An 18,830-nucleotide genomic window follows, 5' to 3' on the forward strand; every position below is an offset into this window, starting at 1 on the left:
AATGTAATTTATTTTTTGGAAACATTCACATTTAGTCATTTGGCTAAATTGTACATCTCTATCGAAAGACACGTACAAGTGAGGTACCAGGCAGCCAGTTTTTGACAAAATAAAATATATTTCATATTAAAACAACAACACTCAAAATCTTGTATTACTAATACAAATAGAAACAGAAAAAGAAAGTGACTAAAAACAAAATGCTAATTAAAATAATCATTAAATAAATGTTGTTTTTTATCATTTAGTTTCCCAACACTATTTAGTATTCAACAATACATATTTGTGCTGAAAGATAAAGTTTTTTTACTGTCATAATACAAGTACACACTCTTACAATTTGCTATCTAATAATTCATTTAATTTTTACTTTGCTGGCATTAGTATTATCCATGCAACGTATTTACATCATATTTTTAAACAAACATTAGATAAACATGTTTTTTATATACATTTTAATGTTGGGAATTAGCTCTTAAATGCCAGTATTTATATTTCAGTAGGAAATCTGAAAAACAAGTTTAGTTTTATTGAATGTATTAAACATTTTCTATAGTACATAACAGTTGGTGGTTTGAGTGTTCTACCTTCCTGCAATCTCATTATCTCGCTAACTGTTCACATTGAAAACAACCTTCTTTTATTACAGCATTTAATGGCCTATTTACACGCTGGTCTTCCTCCTCTTCATAATTTTGTCTTCTCTGCACCACAAACACAAACATGTTTAGCAGATTTTCTGTTTAATTAAAAAATATCTCACAAACAGGAGCTGTGATCTGGGGGACAGAGCATTCTCCGGCAAGACTTCAGAGAAAATGTGTCCTTTCCATCTTTACAGGTTTTTTTTTTCCTTTGTAAAAATAATAATGTGTTCACTTGATCCATTAGCTGCTGTTAAAGTGTACTTTCACAGGGTTTTCTGGTGGCCTAGAGCACGACTGTGATCACAACGTCCATTCTGAGTCTGCTCAAGACAGTTGTAGCAGGCTGCCCTCCCTCCCTCTCCCTCTGATCCCTGAAATGTCCTCCCTCCCAAAAACAATTGGCAAAGCTTTTGAAACATTCTCCTAAACCTGTTTAACAATGTGCGCCATTGTCTCCATAGTCAAATTATATCATGTGTCCCCTTCTCACCTCCACTTCACCATTTCCTCCACCTCTGAGTGTGGGTGTTGGCAACAAATACTGCTGAAACAGTTTTTTGACAATGTTGTACAAAACTTGATATGAACAACTTTTTTTTCTTGCAAAATCCACTGCTCTTGCTCACAGTGAGAATGTAACAAGTTAATTTGAGGGTGTTTTCCATGTAACCATCTCTGTTTAGATTGTTTTTTTCTTGTGATGATGGTGCTTGATAAAACGTAAGAGGATCATCAACATCCGTAGGATTTCGTGGAAACCTATCAAATAATTGTTGAGATGTCTGGGACAAAGTATTTGACTAATCTACTGCACAAAACTCCTACGCTGCCATCATTAAAAAATGTTGCTTTCCCAGCCACAATTAGAAACCTGAAATTTCAGTTCCGTTACTGAGCGGAAATGCCCTTATTAAAGAATTTGGCATTTCTATCATCTGAATTAGAAAGCTTTTCCTTTTGTTTGACTTTTATTTCCCTTAATCAAACTCTGAGATTAGAAGAGATTATTCTTAAATCAAGGATGTCAATAAAATTAGGTTAAAATCCTTTTAGAATTAGGAAATACAGGTTTATATCTACAGTATCTTAGTAAGTATTAAGCTTACATAAAGAAATTAATACATATTAAATGCATATTTTCAGTTTTTATGTTAATGCACTGTATAATGCTAATATGTGTTTCTCTAAAGTTCCTACACCAAACTGTTCACTTTGAGTAATAACGAAAAATGATTGGCCTTAGTTTTCACCAGTATCTTTATCTGATAACCACTTAGTACCAGACAGAAGCAGTGTGATCAGTATAGTCAGCACTGAGTTCTCGATGTCTTTCTGTCTCCTTCCAGGCCATGAGTCGCTTCAGGGCAACAGGGGTGGCTGCCTTAACGTCAGCGCTGTATTTCGTGATCATGGAGTGAGCACGAGCACTGGCCAACAACACCTGACACGGAAAAGATGTTTATACATCAAGTGATGTTTGCTGGCCATTAGATGCTAGATACACTCTGGCTGTGTCTGAAATCACCCCCTCCTCACTCATTCCCTACTCCATTTAAAATATACACTAAGTAGTTTACTCTGTAGTGAGTGGTCATGTGACATTTTGGACACTTACTAATCGTTGTCATGTTGCATCATCACTAACAGCTATTTGAGTCGGACGACTCAATATTTTTCACATCTCTGGAAGTGTTGGATTGTTGGATACTTTGAGGGTATTATATAGTGGATAGGTTTAAATGGTACATGGTCTGGACTTTTATGGCACTTTTGTATCTAGCGCTCTAACACTGCTTCTAATTCACCCATTCACACTCGCAATCACACACACACACACACACTCACACACCGCTGCTATGCAGCTGGCCAAAACTCCCAAGGAGCAACTAAGTTGGGGTTCAGTGTCTTGCCCAAGGACACTTTGACATGTGACTGGAGGAGCCGGGGATCGAACCAACAACTGTGGGATCGGCGGATGACTTTTACACAGTCAACATGGAGACACTACTACAAAATGATGAACACACTATATGGCGCATTATACAGTGAATGTGGGGTGATTTCAGACACAGACATCATACGATAATGTAACTGCTTGTAAAAGAAAATCTCATTACAAGATCCGTTATTAGCAGAGCTTTCAGTCATACTGATTATTTTTCTCACCCACTGTTTAGGGTCGACAGTTCATTTTTAAGCTAACATGGAGAAAAAGTCCTTCAACTTCTCACTGAAATTCCAAACTTTTCCATTTCCATAACAACTGAACAAACCCTATCCTGCTTCCTACCAAATGCCAGCTGTGGGAAAGAGTGAAGAGAAATGTACCTACTTGTGCTTTCTGCAGCAGAGCCACGTCTCCTATGTGACAGGCAACGTCATAACCCTGCAGGAAGCTTTCACAGGCTCTCCTGTACTGATGCTACACGAGGGCACAGAGACACATTAAGATATGCTAAAAGTGGATGATTAAAATTCGCATACAAAATGTCGGCTTATCACTCAATTCTAATAGAATAAAAAATGTAAATATTGTGTACAATAAAGTGAATATCTAAAGTTTTCTGTCTGAGGTGTGTGTGTGTGTGTGTGTGTATCACATTTACGCTTTCACTTGTCAGGCTCATACCATGGTACAGAAGATGTTGCCCAAACACAAACAGGCATCTACCAGGTTGTATTGCAGTCCGTTCCTACGTGAGATATCTGCTAACTCCTCCAGACAATGGACTGTCCCATCTATGTTTCCCTGACTGAAACAGACATGTGTACACTTGTGAGGCCCTACCTGTACCTAATCTTAATCTTTAAACAGTACTCTTAAGTAGCAAGGAACAGCCAAATACACACCAATACAGTACAAGCACATACCCACACAATAAAAACATTACTGACTGTTAAACGGCAGACAAGGATGGATTCATGGGTGTTCTAAAAGTGTGTGTACCTCTCCAGAGACTTTGCCATAGCCTTGTAGGCCTTTCCCAGCCCATCTGCATCCTGCAGTGTGCCAAAGATCTGCATGCAAGTGTTAAAGAACTGGAGACACAAACACACAAAGATTAAAACAACTATGAAGTATAAGTCTAGTGACGTACACACACTGTAGTTCGATGCAAACCCACATATACAGCACGCAATTCATCTGCCACAGATATTTGCTAGAGCATGTGACCATGTGCATTATTCTGCTGCTGAAAATAGGGTCTTAGTAAAGGCACAATTTGCTCTGTTTCTCACTAAAAAACAGTGCTCAGCAGTTTTAGGAAACAAATGATCCATTTTAAAAAATGAAATATATACATATTTATGAGGTGTTGCTGCTATTGCTGTATTTTTCAATGAATATATGGCACAGCAAGGGATTCAGAACTTACTAAGAGATGATGGATTCTGATCTTTTTGGAAAATGCGATCTTGATCTTTATCACACGTGCACGCACAGGTACCTTTTTGGCTGTGTCGTGGTCTCCTGTGCACTGATATGCCAGTCCCAGACGATAGGCAGCCTCCCCTTCAACCTGTTTGTCCTGAGCTGAAACAGACACAAGGAACTTCACGGTTTACCTACTGTCCTGCAGTTGGAACATCTCCTCTACTCTAGCGGGTATTCGAGAAAGCAGGTTTAGTTAAAACACGGGTTTGCTCTCTGCAAGGTTTTCTTCAGCAAACCCAAAGTTTGTTTGTCTCCTTCCCTCCCGACAGCAGAAGTGATCTGACATGCTTCACATTTTCTCATTCGTAAAACACAGATTGCAGACTATTCATCTTCTGAAATTAAACTTCTGAATCTAGCTTGGATAATAAATTATTAGTTTATTACCCACCTGTCTTTACTAATTGTATCGCTTTTATGATCAATCAGTCCCAACCGCAATGATTGAGACAGTGATCTCTATCCTCACTTTCAGTGGCTTCGGCTCAGAATAAAATCTACTGCTGCAGCTGGGTTTTTAAAGACAAATCTGAATTAATATCCCACCCTAACATTTCCATCTCCACTGAATTAAAATTGTGGCTCTGCTCTTATTTTACCTGATGCCATGATAAATCGTAGTTTATGAGCTCATCTCATGAGGGCTGAGTTGATTTTCTTTCGCTTTCTTACTTCTTTATTGTAAACTTCAAACACCACCCGCTCTTTATGTATATTTACTGTATATGTCTATACATGAACTTGTTTCAATTCAGGTCTCCGTTTTCACACACACACACACACACACACACACCTACTACATTTTAATATCTTGTCTGTATTGCGTATACAAACAATCCCACAAACTGCTTCCACCTACACTCAGCAGCCATGCTGTAGCCCTCATGGAGCAGTGTCAGAGCCTTCTGGTAGTTGGAGGCAGCCAGTGAAGCATCAGCTAGCTGGCTGTGGATCCTCCCCAGCAGCTGGCAGGCCCGGAGCCTCAGGGGCTGACCGGCCGAGTCCAGCCAGCCACTGTCCTCCGCCTGCTTGAGACACATCTCTGCCTGCTGCCTCGCCTGCTCCAGATTCTCTACAGGATTGATGGAGCACAGAGGATGTGAATGTGAGCCATACTGCTTCACCTGCCACGTTCATAATATTGTTTGTTTGTAATGTCACTGTTGTTGTTGTCTATTGTACTGTTTACTGTGCTAATACCCATTTATGCCTGTTTTTTCTGGTCTGCGTATATGTGCATGTGTGTTGGTGTGTGTGTGTGTGTATGTGTGCGTGCATGTGCTGTCCACCTTGCTTTAGGTAGAGCTCAGCCATGCAGGCCCGGGCCTCAGTGGCTGGTCTCGAGCAGCGTCCTTGCTCTCTGTCTGCACAGCTATGAAGGAAGTGCAGACTGAGCAGCTGATCCTCTGGAGCTGAGAAGTGCACACCTAAAAACAGACGCTGCTCACACACCAGTGACCAGGCACCTGCACACAGATAGGTCCCTGTGAGGATAACTGTCTTTCATTTGGCCCTACGTGTTAGACAATAACACTACATTTAGACCTTCAGGCTGTACAGGGGTCTCTTTCAGGGGTATTTCCACTTTCAGCACGAATGTAGTGAGATTTTTTTCATGCGTGAGGGTGTATGTGTGTACCGTACCGGTCCTTTCAGCCTGTTCAGCCTGGCACAGGTGCAGCTTGATGGTCTCCAGCTTGTCCTGTTGTTCCTCCAGTGGAGTCTGAAGACTGAGAGCTGAACCTGGTTCAGCTGCTGCCCTTCGATCCTGATCAGAGCGTAGCAGAGAGAAGAGCTCAGAGAACGATCTGAGAGGGATAATGCCCGAGTGGAAGGAGAGAAGAGAGAATCAGCTTTACTGAAATACTTTGGACAGTACACTGTTGTAGTGTATGTGTATATGTAAGACAGACAACCGGTGTGTGTCCACCAGGCACACAACACAATCATGTGTGTAAAAAGTGGTCTGTAAATGAAATTTTAATACACTTCAGGACCATCCATCTGGCAATTTCATTGTACACCTTGTACTGTATAAGTATAATGACAAATAAAACACTTTACCTTACCTGGACTTTATTTATACATTTTTATTTATAGCACCAAAATCATAATAAAATTTGCCCTATTATAAAGCCCAACTAATCCCCTTTACTTTCTGAAACACGACTACACATGTAAACAAATTGCTACAGGAGAGCAGCCAGCAACAGAATGACTCTTACAGATACCTGTGACATCCTTCTTGTAGCATCTCCACACACACATTCTGCTTCACAGTGTTTCTGAACCTGGAGAGGCAGAGTCAGAGAGGAAGTGTGAGGGGAGCAGTATGTTTGGATGGAGATGTTTACAGAGACATGAAAGAAGGATGGAGAAGTGATCAAAAGCAGGGGTCAGGACTAACATATCAGTAGACTATTTAAAAGGTCAGAAAGAAATGGCTCCGCTGAGAGTTATGATCTCGGCACTCAACATGTTATTACTCTAATTAACAGCAGAGGGCGCACTAACCTTTTAGATTATATGTACACAGGTAAATATTAATGTCAGTATTTTATATGTTTATCCCTTGTATCTAAAAACCAAGAAAGCAGTGAGGAAAAAACAGAAATGTTAGGAATACTCTGTCACATGATCCACAGTGATTGGCCAAATGGCATTTAGTTTATCGGTCAATAAATAATTTCACTTTTTGTGAAAGCTAACACCTCTGTCCTAACTGATTTAAGTCCTGCATAGTATCCTGTTGACAGGTGTTTACGGAGACCCCTGGCCCACAACCGCAGATGGCATGAAAAAAGGTAACATAGAGCACGAGACTGTCCAGGAGGAAATCAATCTGATATCGGCTAGAATCCACCTGGTCACAATGGAGCTTGAACTCACCGTGCAGTTTCTTCTTTGGACAGGATCTGAGCTGATTTATCTAACACCAGTCCAGTTTGGAGAGAGTCCCTCTTCCATCTGCACATCACACACACAGTATCAGTTTTTTAAACATATAGCCTCAGTTTATCTGCACTTTTACTCAAGTTCAGTTCTCAACCACTATTGATGCTTTTATTGAGTGAGACTTTCTTTGGTTGGTCCACTATGCTTTTCTCATGATTGCAATTATGTCTTACTCAAATAAAACATACAATGGAAGTAATAAAATGCTGATGTTATAAACTACACAAGCCATTAGTACACTGTAGCTAAAGAGAAGCTGATCCGGGTCAAACACAAGGCAGATGTCACTAAGCATGAGCATTGTGAAATGTACAGCACAATTTAGTAAAAATCTAAATACGTATGAGCATTATACACGAGCACTTGAAGGAAATTATCTTCTTCTCCATCTCGATCCGTTTCTGTATCTTATTTATTGCACAAGGCTCTGAGTACTGTAACTGGTCTCTACTGTACCTGTGCTGAGTACCTTTCCTCCATTTGTTGCTATGTGTGGTGATTTCAGGTAGAAACGCACTCGAGTGCTGCCGTTTTACAGCTGCATTCATCTTCACCTGTCTGTCAACCTGGACCAGAGAGAGGATGGTAGTTTCTCTTCGCATTCTAGCAACACTGGCCTGTAATGTGTACTGTATAAGTAAAGTTACACCAAAAACATTTGTTATTTGTGTTTTTACAAATATTTTATTTTTCCATGTTCTCAGTTTTCAATTTAAAGTCATTACGAGCCCGTGTAGGCTAAAAAGCCTTTACATGACTTTCATGCCATGCAGCTAAATTAGAAAAATGATATGAGACTAACCTTCTGCTCCAGTAAGATCCAAGTTTCGTCTTAATTTAACAAATTAAGAGGCAAACAAGTGTGAGCAGAAATCACTATACAGGTGTGAAAGAATACCTCCTACTATTTTGTCACCACTCACAGCGACCTCTACCCACTAATGATGACCCACAGTGATATGACTTATTGGTGAAAACACCCACAAATCAAAGTTGTTGTCGAGGAAATTCTAACAAATTCAGGTCCTTCTCTATGAAATAAGAAAACCCGTGAGTTGGGATTGTTTTGGAAAACCGTAAAAAAACAACAACTGATGATACATTAAACATAATTTAGTTAATAGCATAAAATAACAAGATGCTATTGTAGCTCCTGCGAGGCAAGTTAAATGAGCTAAAGTACAACTGCTGGCCTACGGTGTGTTTAGTCTCTATAACCTTTATTTAGCGTGCGACATGTGATATTACATGTGTGCACGACTTGTTGTTGTCTGCTCTGATTCGCAACTGAGCTCAAAGTTCGCTTAATGTACAGGAGGCTAAAGAAGGTTAATCAAGCGTTTTCCTTTAACGCCACAACTGTCAAGTAGGAACGTGTATGTCAAAGTCAGTATTTCCCCCCTACGGTCTGCTGAAAGGTGAAAACACGCATCAAAAGAATGAATAGATGTTAAAATACCGCGACAGAGGACACAGCTTTGCAGTTAAAGTTCCTTTCCGCCGCTGTCGACCTACGCCGTCACCATGGTAACGAAGGACGCGCCGCATTCCCGACACTAACTTTTGACGCCGTCTGCGGACGGAGAGAGAGAGAGAGAGAGAGAGAGAGAGAGAGAGAGAGAGTATCAAAATATCCAAAAACATTAGTACCCCAGGTACTTTCTACTGCTGATTTTCACTTAATGATTCAAGAGTTTATGTTATTGGCTAACATCATACTAACAAATGAACGTAACACATGAATCTATTCAGAAGTGATAAATGAAAACACATTTATGCGAGTATCTGAAATTGTCTGCTCATACAGGATCTGCACGAGAACAAAAAAAGGTTACTAGGAGTCTTGGTACCAAGCAGTGAATAAGTTGGAGGGAAACTTTTCCATCAGCCGTTGCCACAGCTGGGATGGAAACTCGCTGCGACTGTGTTGGTGTTGTGGTGGTGGATATGTGTCTACACTTCAGAGAGTCAGACTTTCTAATAAAGTTTCGTGTTCAGGGTGGAAATCGCCAGCAGCTGAGGCTGACAGACTGTTTCCTGCCTGCCCGTGTTACATGTTCACCGAGTATCTGGGTTTGATTTGCTGTGAAATGAGACTCTTTGGATTTGGCTTGTTTGTTCTTCTCATTCTAATTAGTTTTGTGTGTAATTTGTTCATTAACCAGTTTTGCCTTTAAAGAGAAAAGTGACACTTTCACAACACTTCCATTACCATAGAGCAGCTAAATTACTGTTCTACACACTGATGGTGGTCTAACAGCATCCGGATCTTTAACAAACACCCAATGCAATATATTTCTTTTCTTCTTTCTTCAGTAAATATAGGGAATTACAGAACAACGCTTTTAAATGAGTAGAGAAGACTCCAACTCCTAAACATTAAAACGAATGTTTTTCCCTCGCATTCAGATTCAAAATTTACATAGGAGCCGTGTGTGTGTGTGTGTGTCAGAATGCTGTACTGTGACGTGCCAGGGTGGGTGGCACTGTGGGTTTTCTGTCTGTAGTTGTTTTTCTCTCCTGTCTTCTTTCCAGGTGATGCCGCTTCGCTGATTGGCATGTTTGAAAGAGGGGCGGCTCCATCATCTGAGGCTTTTCCTTTGTTGTTGTGAGGTTCTTGCCTGAACCATGATGCCATGTTTTGGTCTCTGTGTTTTGATTATGTTGTGGTGGGAGGCTGGATGTAGGTGAGTGGGGGAACCCTTTACATGTGCACCACACAGGAGAGACTTTGTTAGAGACACTAGGTTAAGAGGTTGGTGCCTTATTGTACTTTTCACCTGGAAGCAGTTTGTAGACAACCATACTTTTGTTTTAACCTTGTTTTCTTACTCATGCTAATAGGCAGATAGGCCCTGTTTAGTTTTATTCATTTCTTTGAGTTGGCACAACCTCCTGGTCCTGTCCTCCCCCACTCTTGTGTTCAGTAGACTTTCTTTTAATACACTCAGAATAAACCTTATGTTTTGCATTTCTGGCCTGGTGTATTTACTTCTTTTGGTAGTAGTGTGTTATTGCCCCCTCTTCCCACAGCCCGCTATGAAGTGGGGGCCGTAATATGTATGTTAGTGTGCGTATCAACCAATCCCACTATCTGTCTGCATGGTTTAAGTCACGTAATGCTTTTATCTCCATCTCTTCAATTACTGTTAGAAAAAGACGCACACACACACACACACACACACACACACACACACACACACACACACACACACACACACACACACACACAAGCTGCATATTTCCACTACACTCTGTGAATAAGATAACACAGAGTTCTCGGTAAGTCCAAATGTAGCGCTGACATTGGCTGAATGTCAACTTACTGGGGTCAAAAGTTAAAAGTCTGAAAGAATGTCAGAGCTCACAGTGACTTTTGCTTATCCAAAATAGATATGGATAGATGATAGATATATTTTAAAAAGCCTTGGTTTGTTAATACAGGATGCTTTTTATCAGTCTATTTACATCTAACACCATCCAGTTTATTTGAAGGCATTTGGCTGAATCAGAACCAGAACTAAATAGCAGAGAACATTCACGCCGACACCACAACCTTCCTGTTCCCTTCCTTCTCCAGACTCTTTAGTATAGTTTGGTGCAAGAGGATCTTGGTCTCATCTGTCATCTGTCAATCTTCCAAAACTCTACAGACGGGGGTTGAATCTTGTTCCATTGTACCCGTGGTTTACATATTATAATAAACTCTCTGTATTTACTTTGCTCTCTTGAATGTTTACTTTGACACAGATATGCCTACTTCCTGAAGTGTGGTCTGGTCCACTGTTGTGAAGGCGTTTTCCTTTATCAGGAAAGAATCCTCTTCTCTTCCAGCACTTTTTTTTTTCTTTTTGTCCTTTCGGCTTATCCTGTGAGTTCAGGGTCGCCACAGCGGATTATTGTCCGCATGTTGATTTGGCACAGTTTTTAAGCCGGATGCCCTTCCTGACGCAACCCTCCCCAATTTCTACCGGGCTTGGACCGGCTGCAAAGGTGGGGATGGGAATGAGCCGTTAGGGGTTCACGTAGCCAGGAACGGGGATCGAACCACTAACCCTGGGGTCCGTTACGGACTGAGCTACAGCCGCCGCTATCCTCCTCTCTTTCAGCACAATTGTTTTTTTTTTAATCTCTTTCAGGTATTGTGATGTCTCTTAGCTAGTGTATTCTTTCTTTTTTAAGGCTTTGGAGTTTTTCAGCCTTGATGACGACTTGTTCACTCGTAGTGACACAGTGCTATCGGAGTTCACATCGAAGGTTAACGACAGAAGATCAAGAACACTCGGAAATGCAGTAACTAATTCTAACAAGGGAATAATACACTTGGACCCGAAACAGCTGAGCACTCAGTTGTCTAAACATTTTTGAACCACTAAAATTGTAGTTCTGAGAATAAACATGACTGTAATTCCTCTGTGGCTCATCCAGTGTTTTTGATTAAAAAAACATTATAAATTTAAAGCTACAGTCTACATTTAAAGACACCCTCATCATTTCATTTTAAGGTTGTTAAGTGATCTTTAGAGCCAAAATGATGAAAACTGTGTCACTGTCCAAATAGTTGAAATGGATGGTTCTTGGAACGTATGTGTGTTACAGATGTGAAAACACAACATGTACCACATGTGTTGTTGCCACAAACATGTTCCATTCAGAAAAAAATCAGGGTGCGTGTTACTGACAGATGTTTGAACTGCTGCAGTGTCAGAGAAGAGTCAACAGAAAACAAGTATCTTGGAGAAGAACTAATAGACATTAATGAACAAAAATGAATTTATAAACAGTGGTTTTGCACAATTTTAAACAATGTTCTTATGTTTCATTTGAGTAAAAAAATGATGAAAATTGCCTCAACCTAAAACAACAGATTGATTAAGAAATAAAAAATCAAAATGTCTTTTAAGCTGCTATGGTATAATAGTAAAAGTGGATCAAATGACAAAATGTAAAAAATGTATACAAAGTAATGAACTTACACAATTTTAGAGATTTTTTAACTTAAGTCAGTAATGTGCTCTTCAGTAATAACTGGAATTGTCTGAGCTTCCAGTTGCCCGTCAACTTAAAGTTGACCAACTGTTGCTAAACACTGCAAGAGAACCCGGCTGATTATGGAAAGCCATCGGTGCAGCCAATAAAGTAAGTTATTAAAAGAAAACAACGTTCAATGCTCATCCTTTCATTCCATTATATCGTCAGCAGGCAGGAGCCTCTCACACTTTGACCTGCTGTGATAAGTACAGGATAATTGTCCAACATAGGTCGAGTAAAGTCAATAAAAGGGACACAGAACTGTCGGTTACGGTAACATTAAAATACATTAGTGACGTAAAAACCCTGGTCATAACACACAGAGTGAGGCTGTAGCAGCAGGATCTTTGAAGGTACTGAGCTAAAAAAAACTACAGTATTTATGAGAAGGTTAAAATACCCTTCGTGCCGATAACATGTTTTTCTGTGCACTACAACATAACCAAAATAGGCAACATTATGACACATTTTGATCAAAACATTGTGGAAAGCTTCCTTATATGTGCAGTATCATGTTACTTTGTTGGCCGGGACATAAAGTGGAACTAATTGAAACGGAACAGAACAACATGAACTCTTGTCAAAATAATAAAGTATGGAGTACTCAAAGATCAACAATAAAGCCAGTACTAAACTGAGTCTGGAGCCTGGCATCACTTGTGGCCAAATGCCTCAGTAAAGTCTGATTAGTTGTTCAAACACAATAATAAAATTTACAGGCTCAATTTCCACAATAATATTTTATCAACACACTTTTAAGTGGTAGAACTGCATTAAAAGGGACTTGGTTCCAGTTAAAGTAAGAGTATAAAATTTCAGAGTCACTTCATGTTTATGAGAGGTTCCACTGTAACTCAGGAGGAGGAGAGGCCACTGAAAGATGTTTGAGGGAGGAGGGGACAGGAGGACAAAGAGGAGGACGGAGTGAGGGGGAGCCGAGAGACAGCTCAGAACAGTAGTGGGGAGAAGAGGAGAGAGAGAGTAAAAACTGGGCTCCATCAGTTCGACTTCATCAGCTTTGTCTGGAGTCAGGAGCAAACACTTTTCTCCTTTGTCTCTTTCGTTTTGGACGGATTTTATTCTGGTAAACCGCACAGAAGGACACAGACAACACGGGCAGGTGAGCTTGTTAAACATTTTCTCCAACGTCCAACTTTTAATTTTGACTCAGGAGGTTATTTGCATTAAAACCCGGAGTGTAAACTGAGATATTGAGTTGAAACCACCTTTGTTACAAATTCTGTGTCTAAAAAGAAGGACTTTGTTTCACAGACAGTAGACAGCATAAACCATTTCTACGTTAGCTTCACAGCATAAAAACTGGAACACGTCAGCTAAAATCACTTTTGACGTTGCAGCTAAACATAGTCACATATGCCGTTGTATATAAGCCATGTAGTAAAAAGCAAATTTGCGGCCTTGTGCCAGACACATTCAGCACCAAACAAAGGGGGTAAAAACAAGAATCAACATGTAAAAACTGAAATCTCTGTGTGTATATATCACGCACAACCATGCCAACACCATCAGCATTGACACTTCACAGCTGTCATTTACATAAAGTAAATAAAGTGTGTACAGAACAAAAAGAGAATACTGTGAATCCAGAGAAGTATCTGAAAATACTCAGTGTTCACATCGCTGTTATTGTCGGAGCTATTGTCTCAGTTTTGTAGGGAAAACGGTGAGTTTTCATTGCGATTTGAATCTACAGGCATTGTGCTCCTTAAACGTGAACTTGTGACCCAAATGTGAATTGGGTTCACATTAAAAAAGAAACTGTGTTAAACTGATTTCAAATGTCCACAGCATCAGTACTGATCCATCCGTCAATGCTCAGTGTCATTTGATGTTACTTTGATTGAGTTTCTGATTTATTCCTGTGGTTATCAACAAGTGAGCTATTGCCTCGTGAACTTTACTTTTCTGCATTTGCTAATCGCTTTATTTCTTGGCCCTTAAACGATATATTTTTGCATTTGTACATTTTGTTTCTGCTGTAAACAAAGCTCTGAAAATGCTCCTCATATTTCTTTTATTGCTGTTTTATGTTGTTTTCTACCTTCAACAACTGAAAGGCTAAACATGAGAAATTATTTTGTTCTTGTCTCTACAACCCTGATATTTGTTTTTAGCTCCCTGAAATGTAATATTCTATCATCTATATTTAATAAACATGTTTATATAAGTACAGTTACATTGATAATAAAAAAAATTAGTAAGAAGTTATCAATATTTTTATATTTAAAGTGGATAATGGATGTAATGACTCTCTCTAAGTCCCATCAGTCTCATACGGTCTCATTTTCCACTGTTTTCAGGACAAAACTGTACACAATCTATTCTATATGTTTTAGTTTATAGTTTAGAAGAGACTGTCAGGTTCACAATGAAAAACTGTGAAGCTGATAGGCTGAGCTCCAGGATCTATTTTCAGCACAGTTTTAATTACAATGACAAAATGTGTCTTTGATAACAAGCCACTTGTTTTTTCTTTTTGTTTTTCCAAAGCACAAGCTCACCAAACCCATCTGAGGACACCCTTTCTACTCGGCTCTTTGTCTGCTCTGACGTCAGACTTGAGGGTCCTGGGGTCCCAGCAGTGGAGTTTTTTGAAAGGAGTCCGGAGTTAGAGCGGCTTCTGGAAGCCGATTCCACCCTGGGTGTTCTAGAATCAGTTCTGAAGCTACAGCACGTTCTGTAAATACTCTATAGACTAACATTAGGATCAGGCACTGACTCAGTAGTTGGAGCAGACTCCAGGATGGCTGTTGGCCTTCGAGCAGTGTCTTCCAGAAAGGGTCAAAGATTGGGTTTCAGGGATCCCTCCAAGTCGTGGACGTTTCCCTTTCTGCTGGTTGGTTCGTGTCTGGTGTTTGCTGCTCCAGTTGGCTGCCACAGTAACTTCTCATCCGAATCGTATGTTTATTCATCCTCGTCCAACTCCTCTCAGGCGGTTCGTATGCGGCCGGTGGCCCCCCCCACCTGCCTGAAGGCCACATCAATACACACAGCCTTCAAGTACATCAATACAGTGCTGTCCTGTGTGATCTTTGCCGTGGGGATCATTGGGAATGGCACACTGCTCAGGATTATCTACTTAAATAAAAGCATGAGGAACGGACCCAATGCTCTCATAGCCAGCCTGGCGCTGGGAGACCTGATATACATCGCTATTGACATCCCCATCCATGTCTACAAGGTACAGCAGTTTGTATTTAGAATTACATTAGAATTGTGTCTTTATTTCTCACACGTCTTTATTTTACATATGCTGACAATATTTACTTAATGTTAAGTTGCCTTTTAACCTTTAGAAATACACACGCTGGGTACAAAACACCAAGGTGTGTGTGGTATGTCTCAGTCAGAAGGTTGAGTGATACACTGATAAAAGCACAAAAATATCCCACTGACTGAGATTACACACACAGGCACTGATACACTCATGCTGATGGTAATGGTGTGTATTGGTCTTCCTGTGCGTCTGTGTGTGTGTGTGTGTGTGTGTGTGTGTGTGTGTGTGCATGTGTGTGTGTGCAGCTCCTGGTGGGGCAGGGTCCCTTTGCTGACAACGCATTTGGCCTTTTCCTCTGCAAGCTGTTTCCCTTCCTGCAGAAGGCTTCAGTTGGCATCACTGTCCTCAACCTTTGTGTTCTGAGTGTGGACAGGTAACACACAAACACACAAACACACACACACACACACACACACATACACATACACACACACACATTCACTGGCCCCTAACCCACACAGGTCCTTACAAAGACACAAGCACAAATGCACATCACTAATACAATAAATCAAACCCAATATAGGGGAAACTGTGACTCAAGAGACATAATAGAGCAGTCATGTGTCAATTGTAGGGTCACTGGTTTGATTCCCTGTCCGCCTGTCCATATGCAAAAAGTGTCCCCAAGGCAGGAAATAAAAATGTGAGATGTGAACAAAAAAAGTAGCCTTCATTTTTAAAACTGTAACACCTTGTACCCAGGTATCGTGCGGTGGCATCCTGGTCACGGGTTCAGGGTACGGGTGTTCCCACCGTAACCGTAGTGGAGATTATGGTGATCTGGGTGCTGTCCATGGTGCTGGCAGTGCCGGAGGCCATCGGCTTCGACATGGTCACCTTTGAGTACAACAATGTCACCATGTCCACCTGCATGCTGCAGCCCAAGTCGGCCTTCATGAGAGTGAGTATGTGCGTGCAGAGTCACGTTTGCTTGTTGTGTGTTTGCAGGTGAGCGAGGGAGGAAGTCGAGAGTGAATCTGAGTGGAGCTGTGGGTGTCCAGCACGTGTCAGTCACACCAGCTACCGCAAACCTGTAAACCATCTCTATACTTCAAAAATTAGATTAAAACAAATCCAGATAGTACTTGATGAGTACTGATGCTAGAAAATCTGATTTAAAAAAACAAATTATTTATATAAGTTAAAATCTAAGAATTGATTAACTGATTTAAAGGTGAATTGCCAGGTTAGAAATTTTATAGAATAATTTTATAATAACAATTAATTTGCATTAAATTATTCCAATACTTGATAATGTTTTAGGTTTAACCCAACTGTTGTGTGGTGTGTGTGTGTGTGTGTGTGTGTGTGTGTGGGTGGGTGGGGGATAAACTGTCTCTGTGGGGAAAATAAATAAAGTCTTTGGTCCATTTCCATGTTCAGGGCGAGGTCTCTTGTTGGAAACTGTTTGGAACATCATTTCCTGTTTACGTGTTCGGTTCACGACCGGACTTAAAATCCACCGAGACTCTTTAGACTAAACTTGAGTCTTTGATGTGATATTTATGATGTGAACATTTTAACACAGCACAGTAGAGGAGCATTGGGTTGGGATGCAGGAGGCTGCAGGCTGGACATCCGGCGTAAAAACTCATGGCAAATTAACGTGTGGAACATGCTCCGCCATGGCAACCCCTGAAGGGACAAGCCAAATGCCGTTGATCTCAATAAGTTAGACCGTTTTAATGTTACATGGGCCTGAAGGTAGTGAAATGAGACGTCAAGAGTCAACTTATTTTGAGCCTTCTGGGCATTTATAGCGGTTTATGGAGGTTTTGAGGACCATGTTAAATTCTTTTCTTCCTTCTGGAGATTCTAAATGCATTTTGTGAGTTTTTTACAGGGGTTCTGTATATAAATGCTGAATATGACACTTTCAGGTTATTTGCTTGTGTTCCAGTTCTACCAGGATGCAAAGGACTGGTGGTTATTTGGCTTCTACTTTTGTGTTCCTCTGGCCTGTTCTGCAATCTTCTACGGCCTGATGACCTGCGAGATGCTCAGACACCAAAAAGGAAGCCTGAGGATTGCACTGAGCGAACACCTTAAACAGGTACAGTGCACGCAAATGTGTAAGGACAAGAACTGTCATTTTAATTCTCAGGCGACTTTTTAAGTCGATTTTCTCTCCACAGCGTAGAGAAGTAGCTAAAGCTGTGTTCTGCCTGGTGCTGATCTTCGCTCTGTGCTGGTTTCCGCTCCATCTGAGTCGCCTCCTGAAGAGGACTATCTACAAATCGCACGACGCACACCGATGTGAACTCCTAAAGTGAGTTTGGAAGCAAACAAAAAAAACATCTGGTTGTAGTATTTATTGCGTAGTTTGTCTCCTTTGTGTACATTTAATGTCATGCACTTTTCATTGTCTTGTTCTCTTCTGTTTGTCGCCATGCTCTTCTTCTACAGTTTCCTGTTGGTGTTCGACTACTTCAGTCTGAACATGGCAACCATCAACTCCTGCATCAATCCCATTATCCTCTTCTTTGTTTCCAAGAAGTTCAAAAACTGCTTCAAGGTAAAGCAACAGTGTTGTGTTTTCTGGTTTGTTGTGTGTGTGTTTCGATGCTAGTGAAGCAGTTGTAGTGAAGCTTGTCCCTGAGTCAATGTGACCTCACAGTGAAGTCACAGGGTCAAAGGGCGTGAGACATAGATAACACACAGATGTTTTGAGATTGCGGCTATCTTGGGGATAGAGAGTAAGGAATGGAAGGAGTCGAGACATCTAAACATAGAGAGGTCGCGACTTTCGATAACAGACCAGTGGGAAGTGAGCAGTGACGTGTTGGTTTAAAGGGGCACTCCACTGACTTTACGTACAAGGGTCAGTTTGATGGTTATTAGGACTCAGTCTGCCTGCGAAAGCTTTTGTGTAACTTCTCCCATGACTCGGAACAAGCTTGTAGAGAAGTAGAACCCAGACAGCGTCGTGCAGAGTTCGGCTACCCGGACTCGGCACAGCAAGGCCAAAGTGGACCGAACGTGGGCTGAATCCAAATGCTAACAGAGCTTTGCCATTTAAGCTACACATTTCTACCAAAATATACTTGAGATGTGCAGTTTCATTATGGCAGTCAGGAGAACTCAGCGTCTTCAATTTTTGACCATCATTGTTTCTGAGCTTTATGGGCTTGCAACATTAAATCACTGGAGTCCCCCTTTAATCAAAGTCACTCTTTTTGTCTCCCTCTTTCTTTCTCTCTCTCCAGTCCTGTCTGTGCTGTTGGTGTTATTCTGGCTCTCTCTCTAACAGCCTGCTGCCCCTCCATCATGGGACGAGTCTGCAATACAAACACACTGAGCACTGAGACAGAGAGACTGCATCTTTGAGCAACTGGACAATGTAACCAGGCTGAGGAAGGATGATTTAAAACCAACACAGAGAGAGATTTTGTTTTGTGTTAGTAAAAAAAAAAAAAAAAAAAAAAACAGTTTTGTAAAAACACAGTATGGCAAAACTCTGTGG

At 40.8% G+C, this 18,830-nt stretch overlaps 2 protein-coding genes across 4 annotated transcripts; one reads left to right on the forward strand and one right to left on the reverse strand.

Annotated features, from left to right (window-relative positions):
* Window positions 1–84: 84 nt before the first annotated feature.
* ttc29 (tetratricopeptide repeat domain 29) lies at window positions 85–8,603 on the reverse strand. Of its 2 annotated transcripts, XM_067525483.1 has the most exons (12): window positions 8,498–8,603; window positions 7,495–7,604; window positions 6,973–7,050; window positions 6,315–6,374; window positions 5,728–5,891; window positions 5,373–5,549; window positions 4,943–5,155; window positions 4,097–4,182; window positions 3,595–3,686; window positions 3,277–3,400; window positions 2,980–3,069; window positions 85–2,088 (listed from the first exon to the last, which is right to left on the reverse strand). In XM_067525483.1, the coding sequence occupies exons 2-12, from the start codon at window positions 7,584–7,586 to the stop codon at window positions 1,921–1,923; spliced, it is 1,344 nt and encodes a 447-aa protein (XP_067381584.1). In that variant the 5' UTR covers window positions 7,587–7,604; window positions 8,498–8,603; the 3' UTR covers window positions 85–1,920. The 2 variants fall into 2 exon arrangements, with proteins under 2 accessions (XP_067381584.1, XP_067381583.1); XM_067525482.1 differs by lacking the exon at window positions 8,498–8,603 and having other exon boundaries at window positions 7,495–8,470.
* Window positions 8,604–12,999: 4,396 nt separating this feature from the next.
* Window positions 13,000–18,793, forward strand: LOC137137798 (endothelin receptor type B-like). 2 transcript variants are annotated; one of them, XM_067524459.1, is made up of 8 exons: window positions 13,000–13,189; window positions 14,581–15,271; window positions 15,613–15,740; window positions 16,070–16,268; window positions 17,268–17,420; window positions 17,503–17,636; window positions 17,774–17,882; window positions 18,618–18,793. In XM_067524459.1, exons 2-8 carry the CDS (start codon window positions 14,834–14,836, stop codon window positions 18,663–18,665), a joined length of 1,209 nt encoding a protein of 402 aa, XP_067380560.1. In that variant the 5' UTR covers window positions 13,000–13,189; window positions 14,581–14,833; the 3' UTR covers window positions 18,666–18,793. The 2 variants fall into 2 exon arrangements, with proteins under 2 accessions (XP_067380560.1, XP_067380559.1); XM_067524458.1 differs by having other exon boundaries at window positions 13,002–13,189; window positions 18,574–18,793.
* Window positions 18,794–18,830: the final 37 nt, after the last annotated feature.

This window comes from Channa argus, chromosome 12, assembly GCF_033026475.1.
Source record: "Channa argus isolate prfri chromosome 12, Channa argus male v1.0, whole genome shotgun sequence".
In the NCBI taxonomy this organism is placed as follows: Eukaryota; Metazoa; Chordata; class Actinopteri; order Anabantiformes; family Channidae; genus Channa; species Channa argus.

What these genes read in the sequence shown, in the direction of transcription:
- ttc29 (XM_067525482.1), bottom strand. Translation starts at nt 7,640, where the DNA reads ATGCGAAGAGAAACTACCATCCTCTCTCTGGTCCAGGTTGACAGACAG. An exon ending in AGGAAAGGTACTCAGCACAG is followed by an intron (nt 7,051 to 7,494) that starts GTACAGTAGAGA and finishes TGTGATGTGCAG; the next exon opens with ATGGAAGAGGGACTCTCTCC. An exon ending in CTACAAGAAGGATGTCACAG is followed by an intron (nt 5,892 to 6,314) that starts GTATCTGTAAGA and finishes TATCCCTCTCAG; the next exon opens with ATCGTTCTCTGAGCTCTTCT.
- LOC137137798 (XM_067524458.1), top strand. Translation starts at nt 14,834, where the DNA reads ATGGCTGTTGGCCTTCGAGCAGTGTCTTCCAGAAAGGGTCAAAGATTG. An exon ending in TCCCCATCCATGTCTACAAG is followed by an intron (nt 15,272 to 15,612) that starts GTACAGCAGTTT and finishes GTGTGTGTGCAG; the next exon opens with CTCCTGGTGGGGCAGGGTCC. An exon ending in CCAAGTCGGCCTTCATGAGA is followed by an intron (nt 16,269 to 17,267) that starts GTGAGTATGTGC and finishes CTTGTGTTCCAG; the next exon opens with TTCTACCAGGATGCAAAGGA.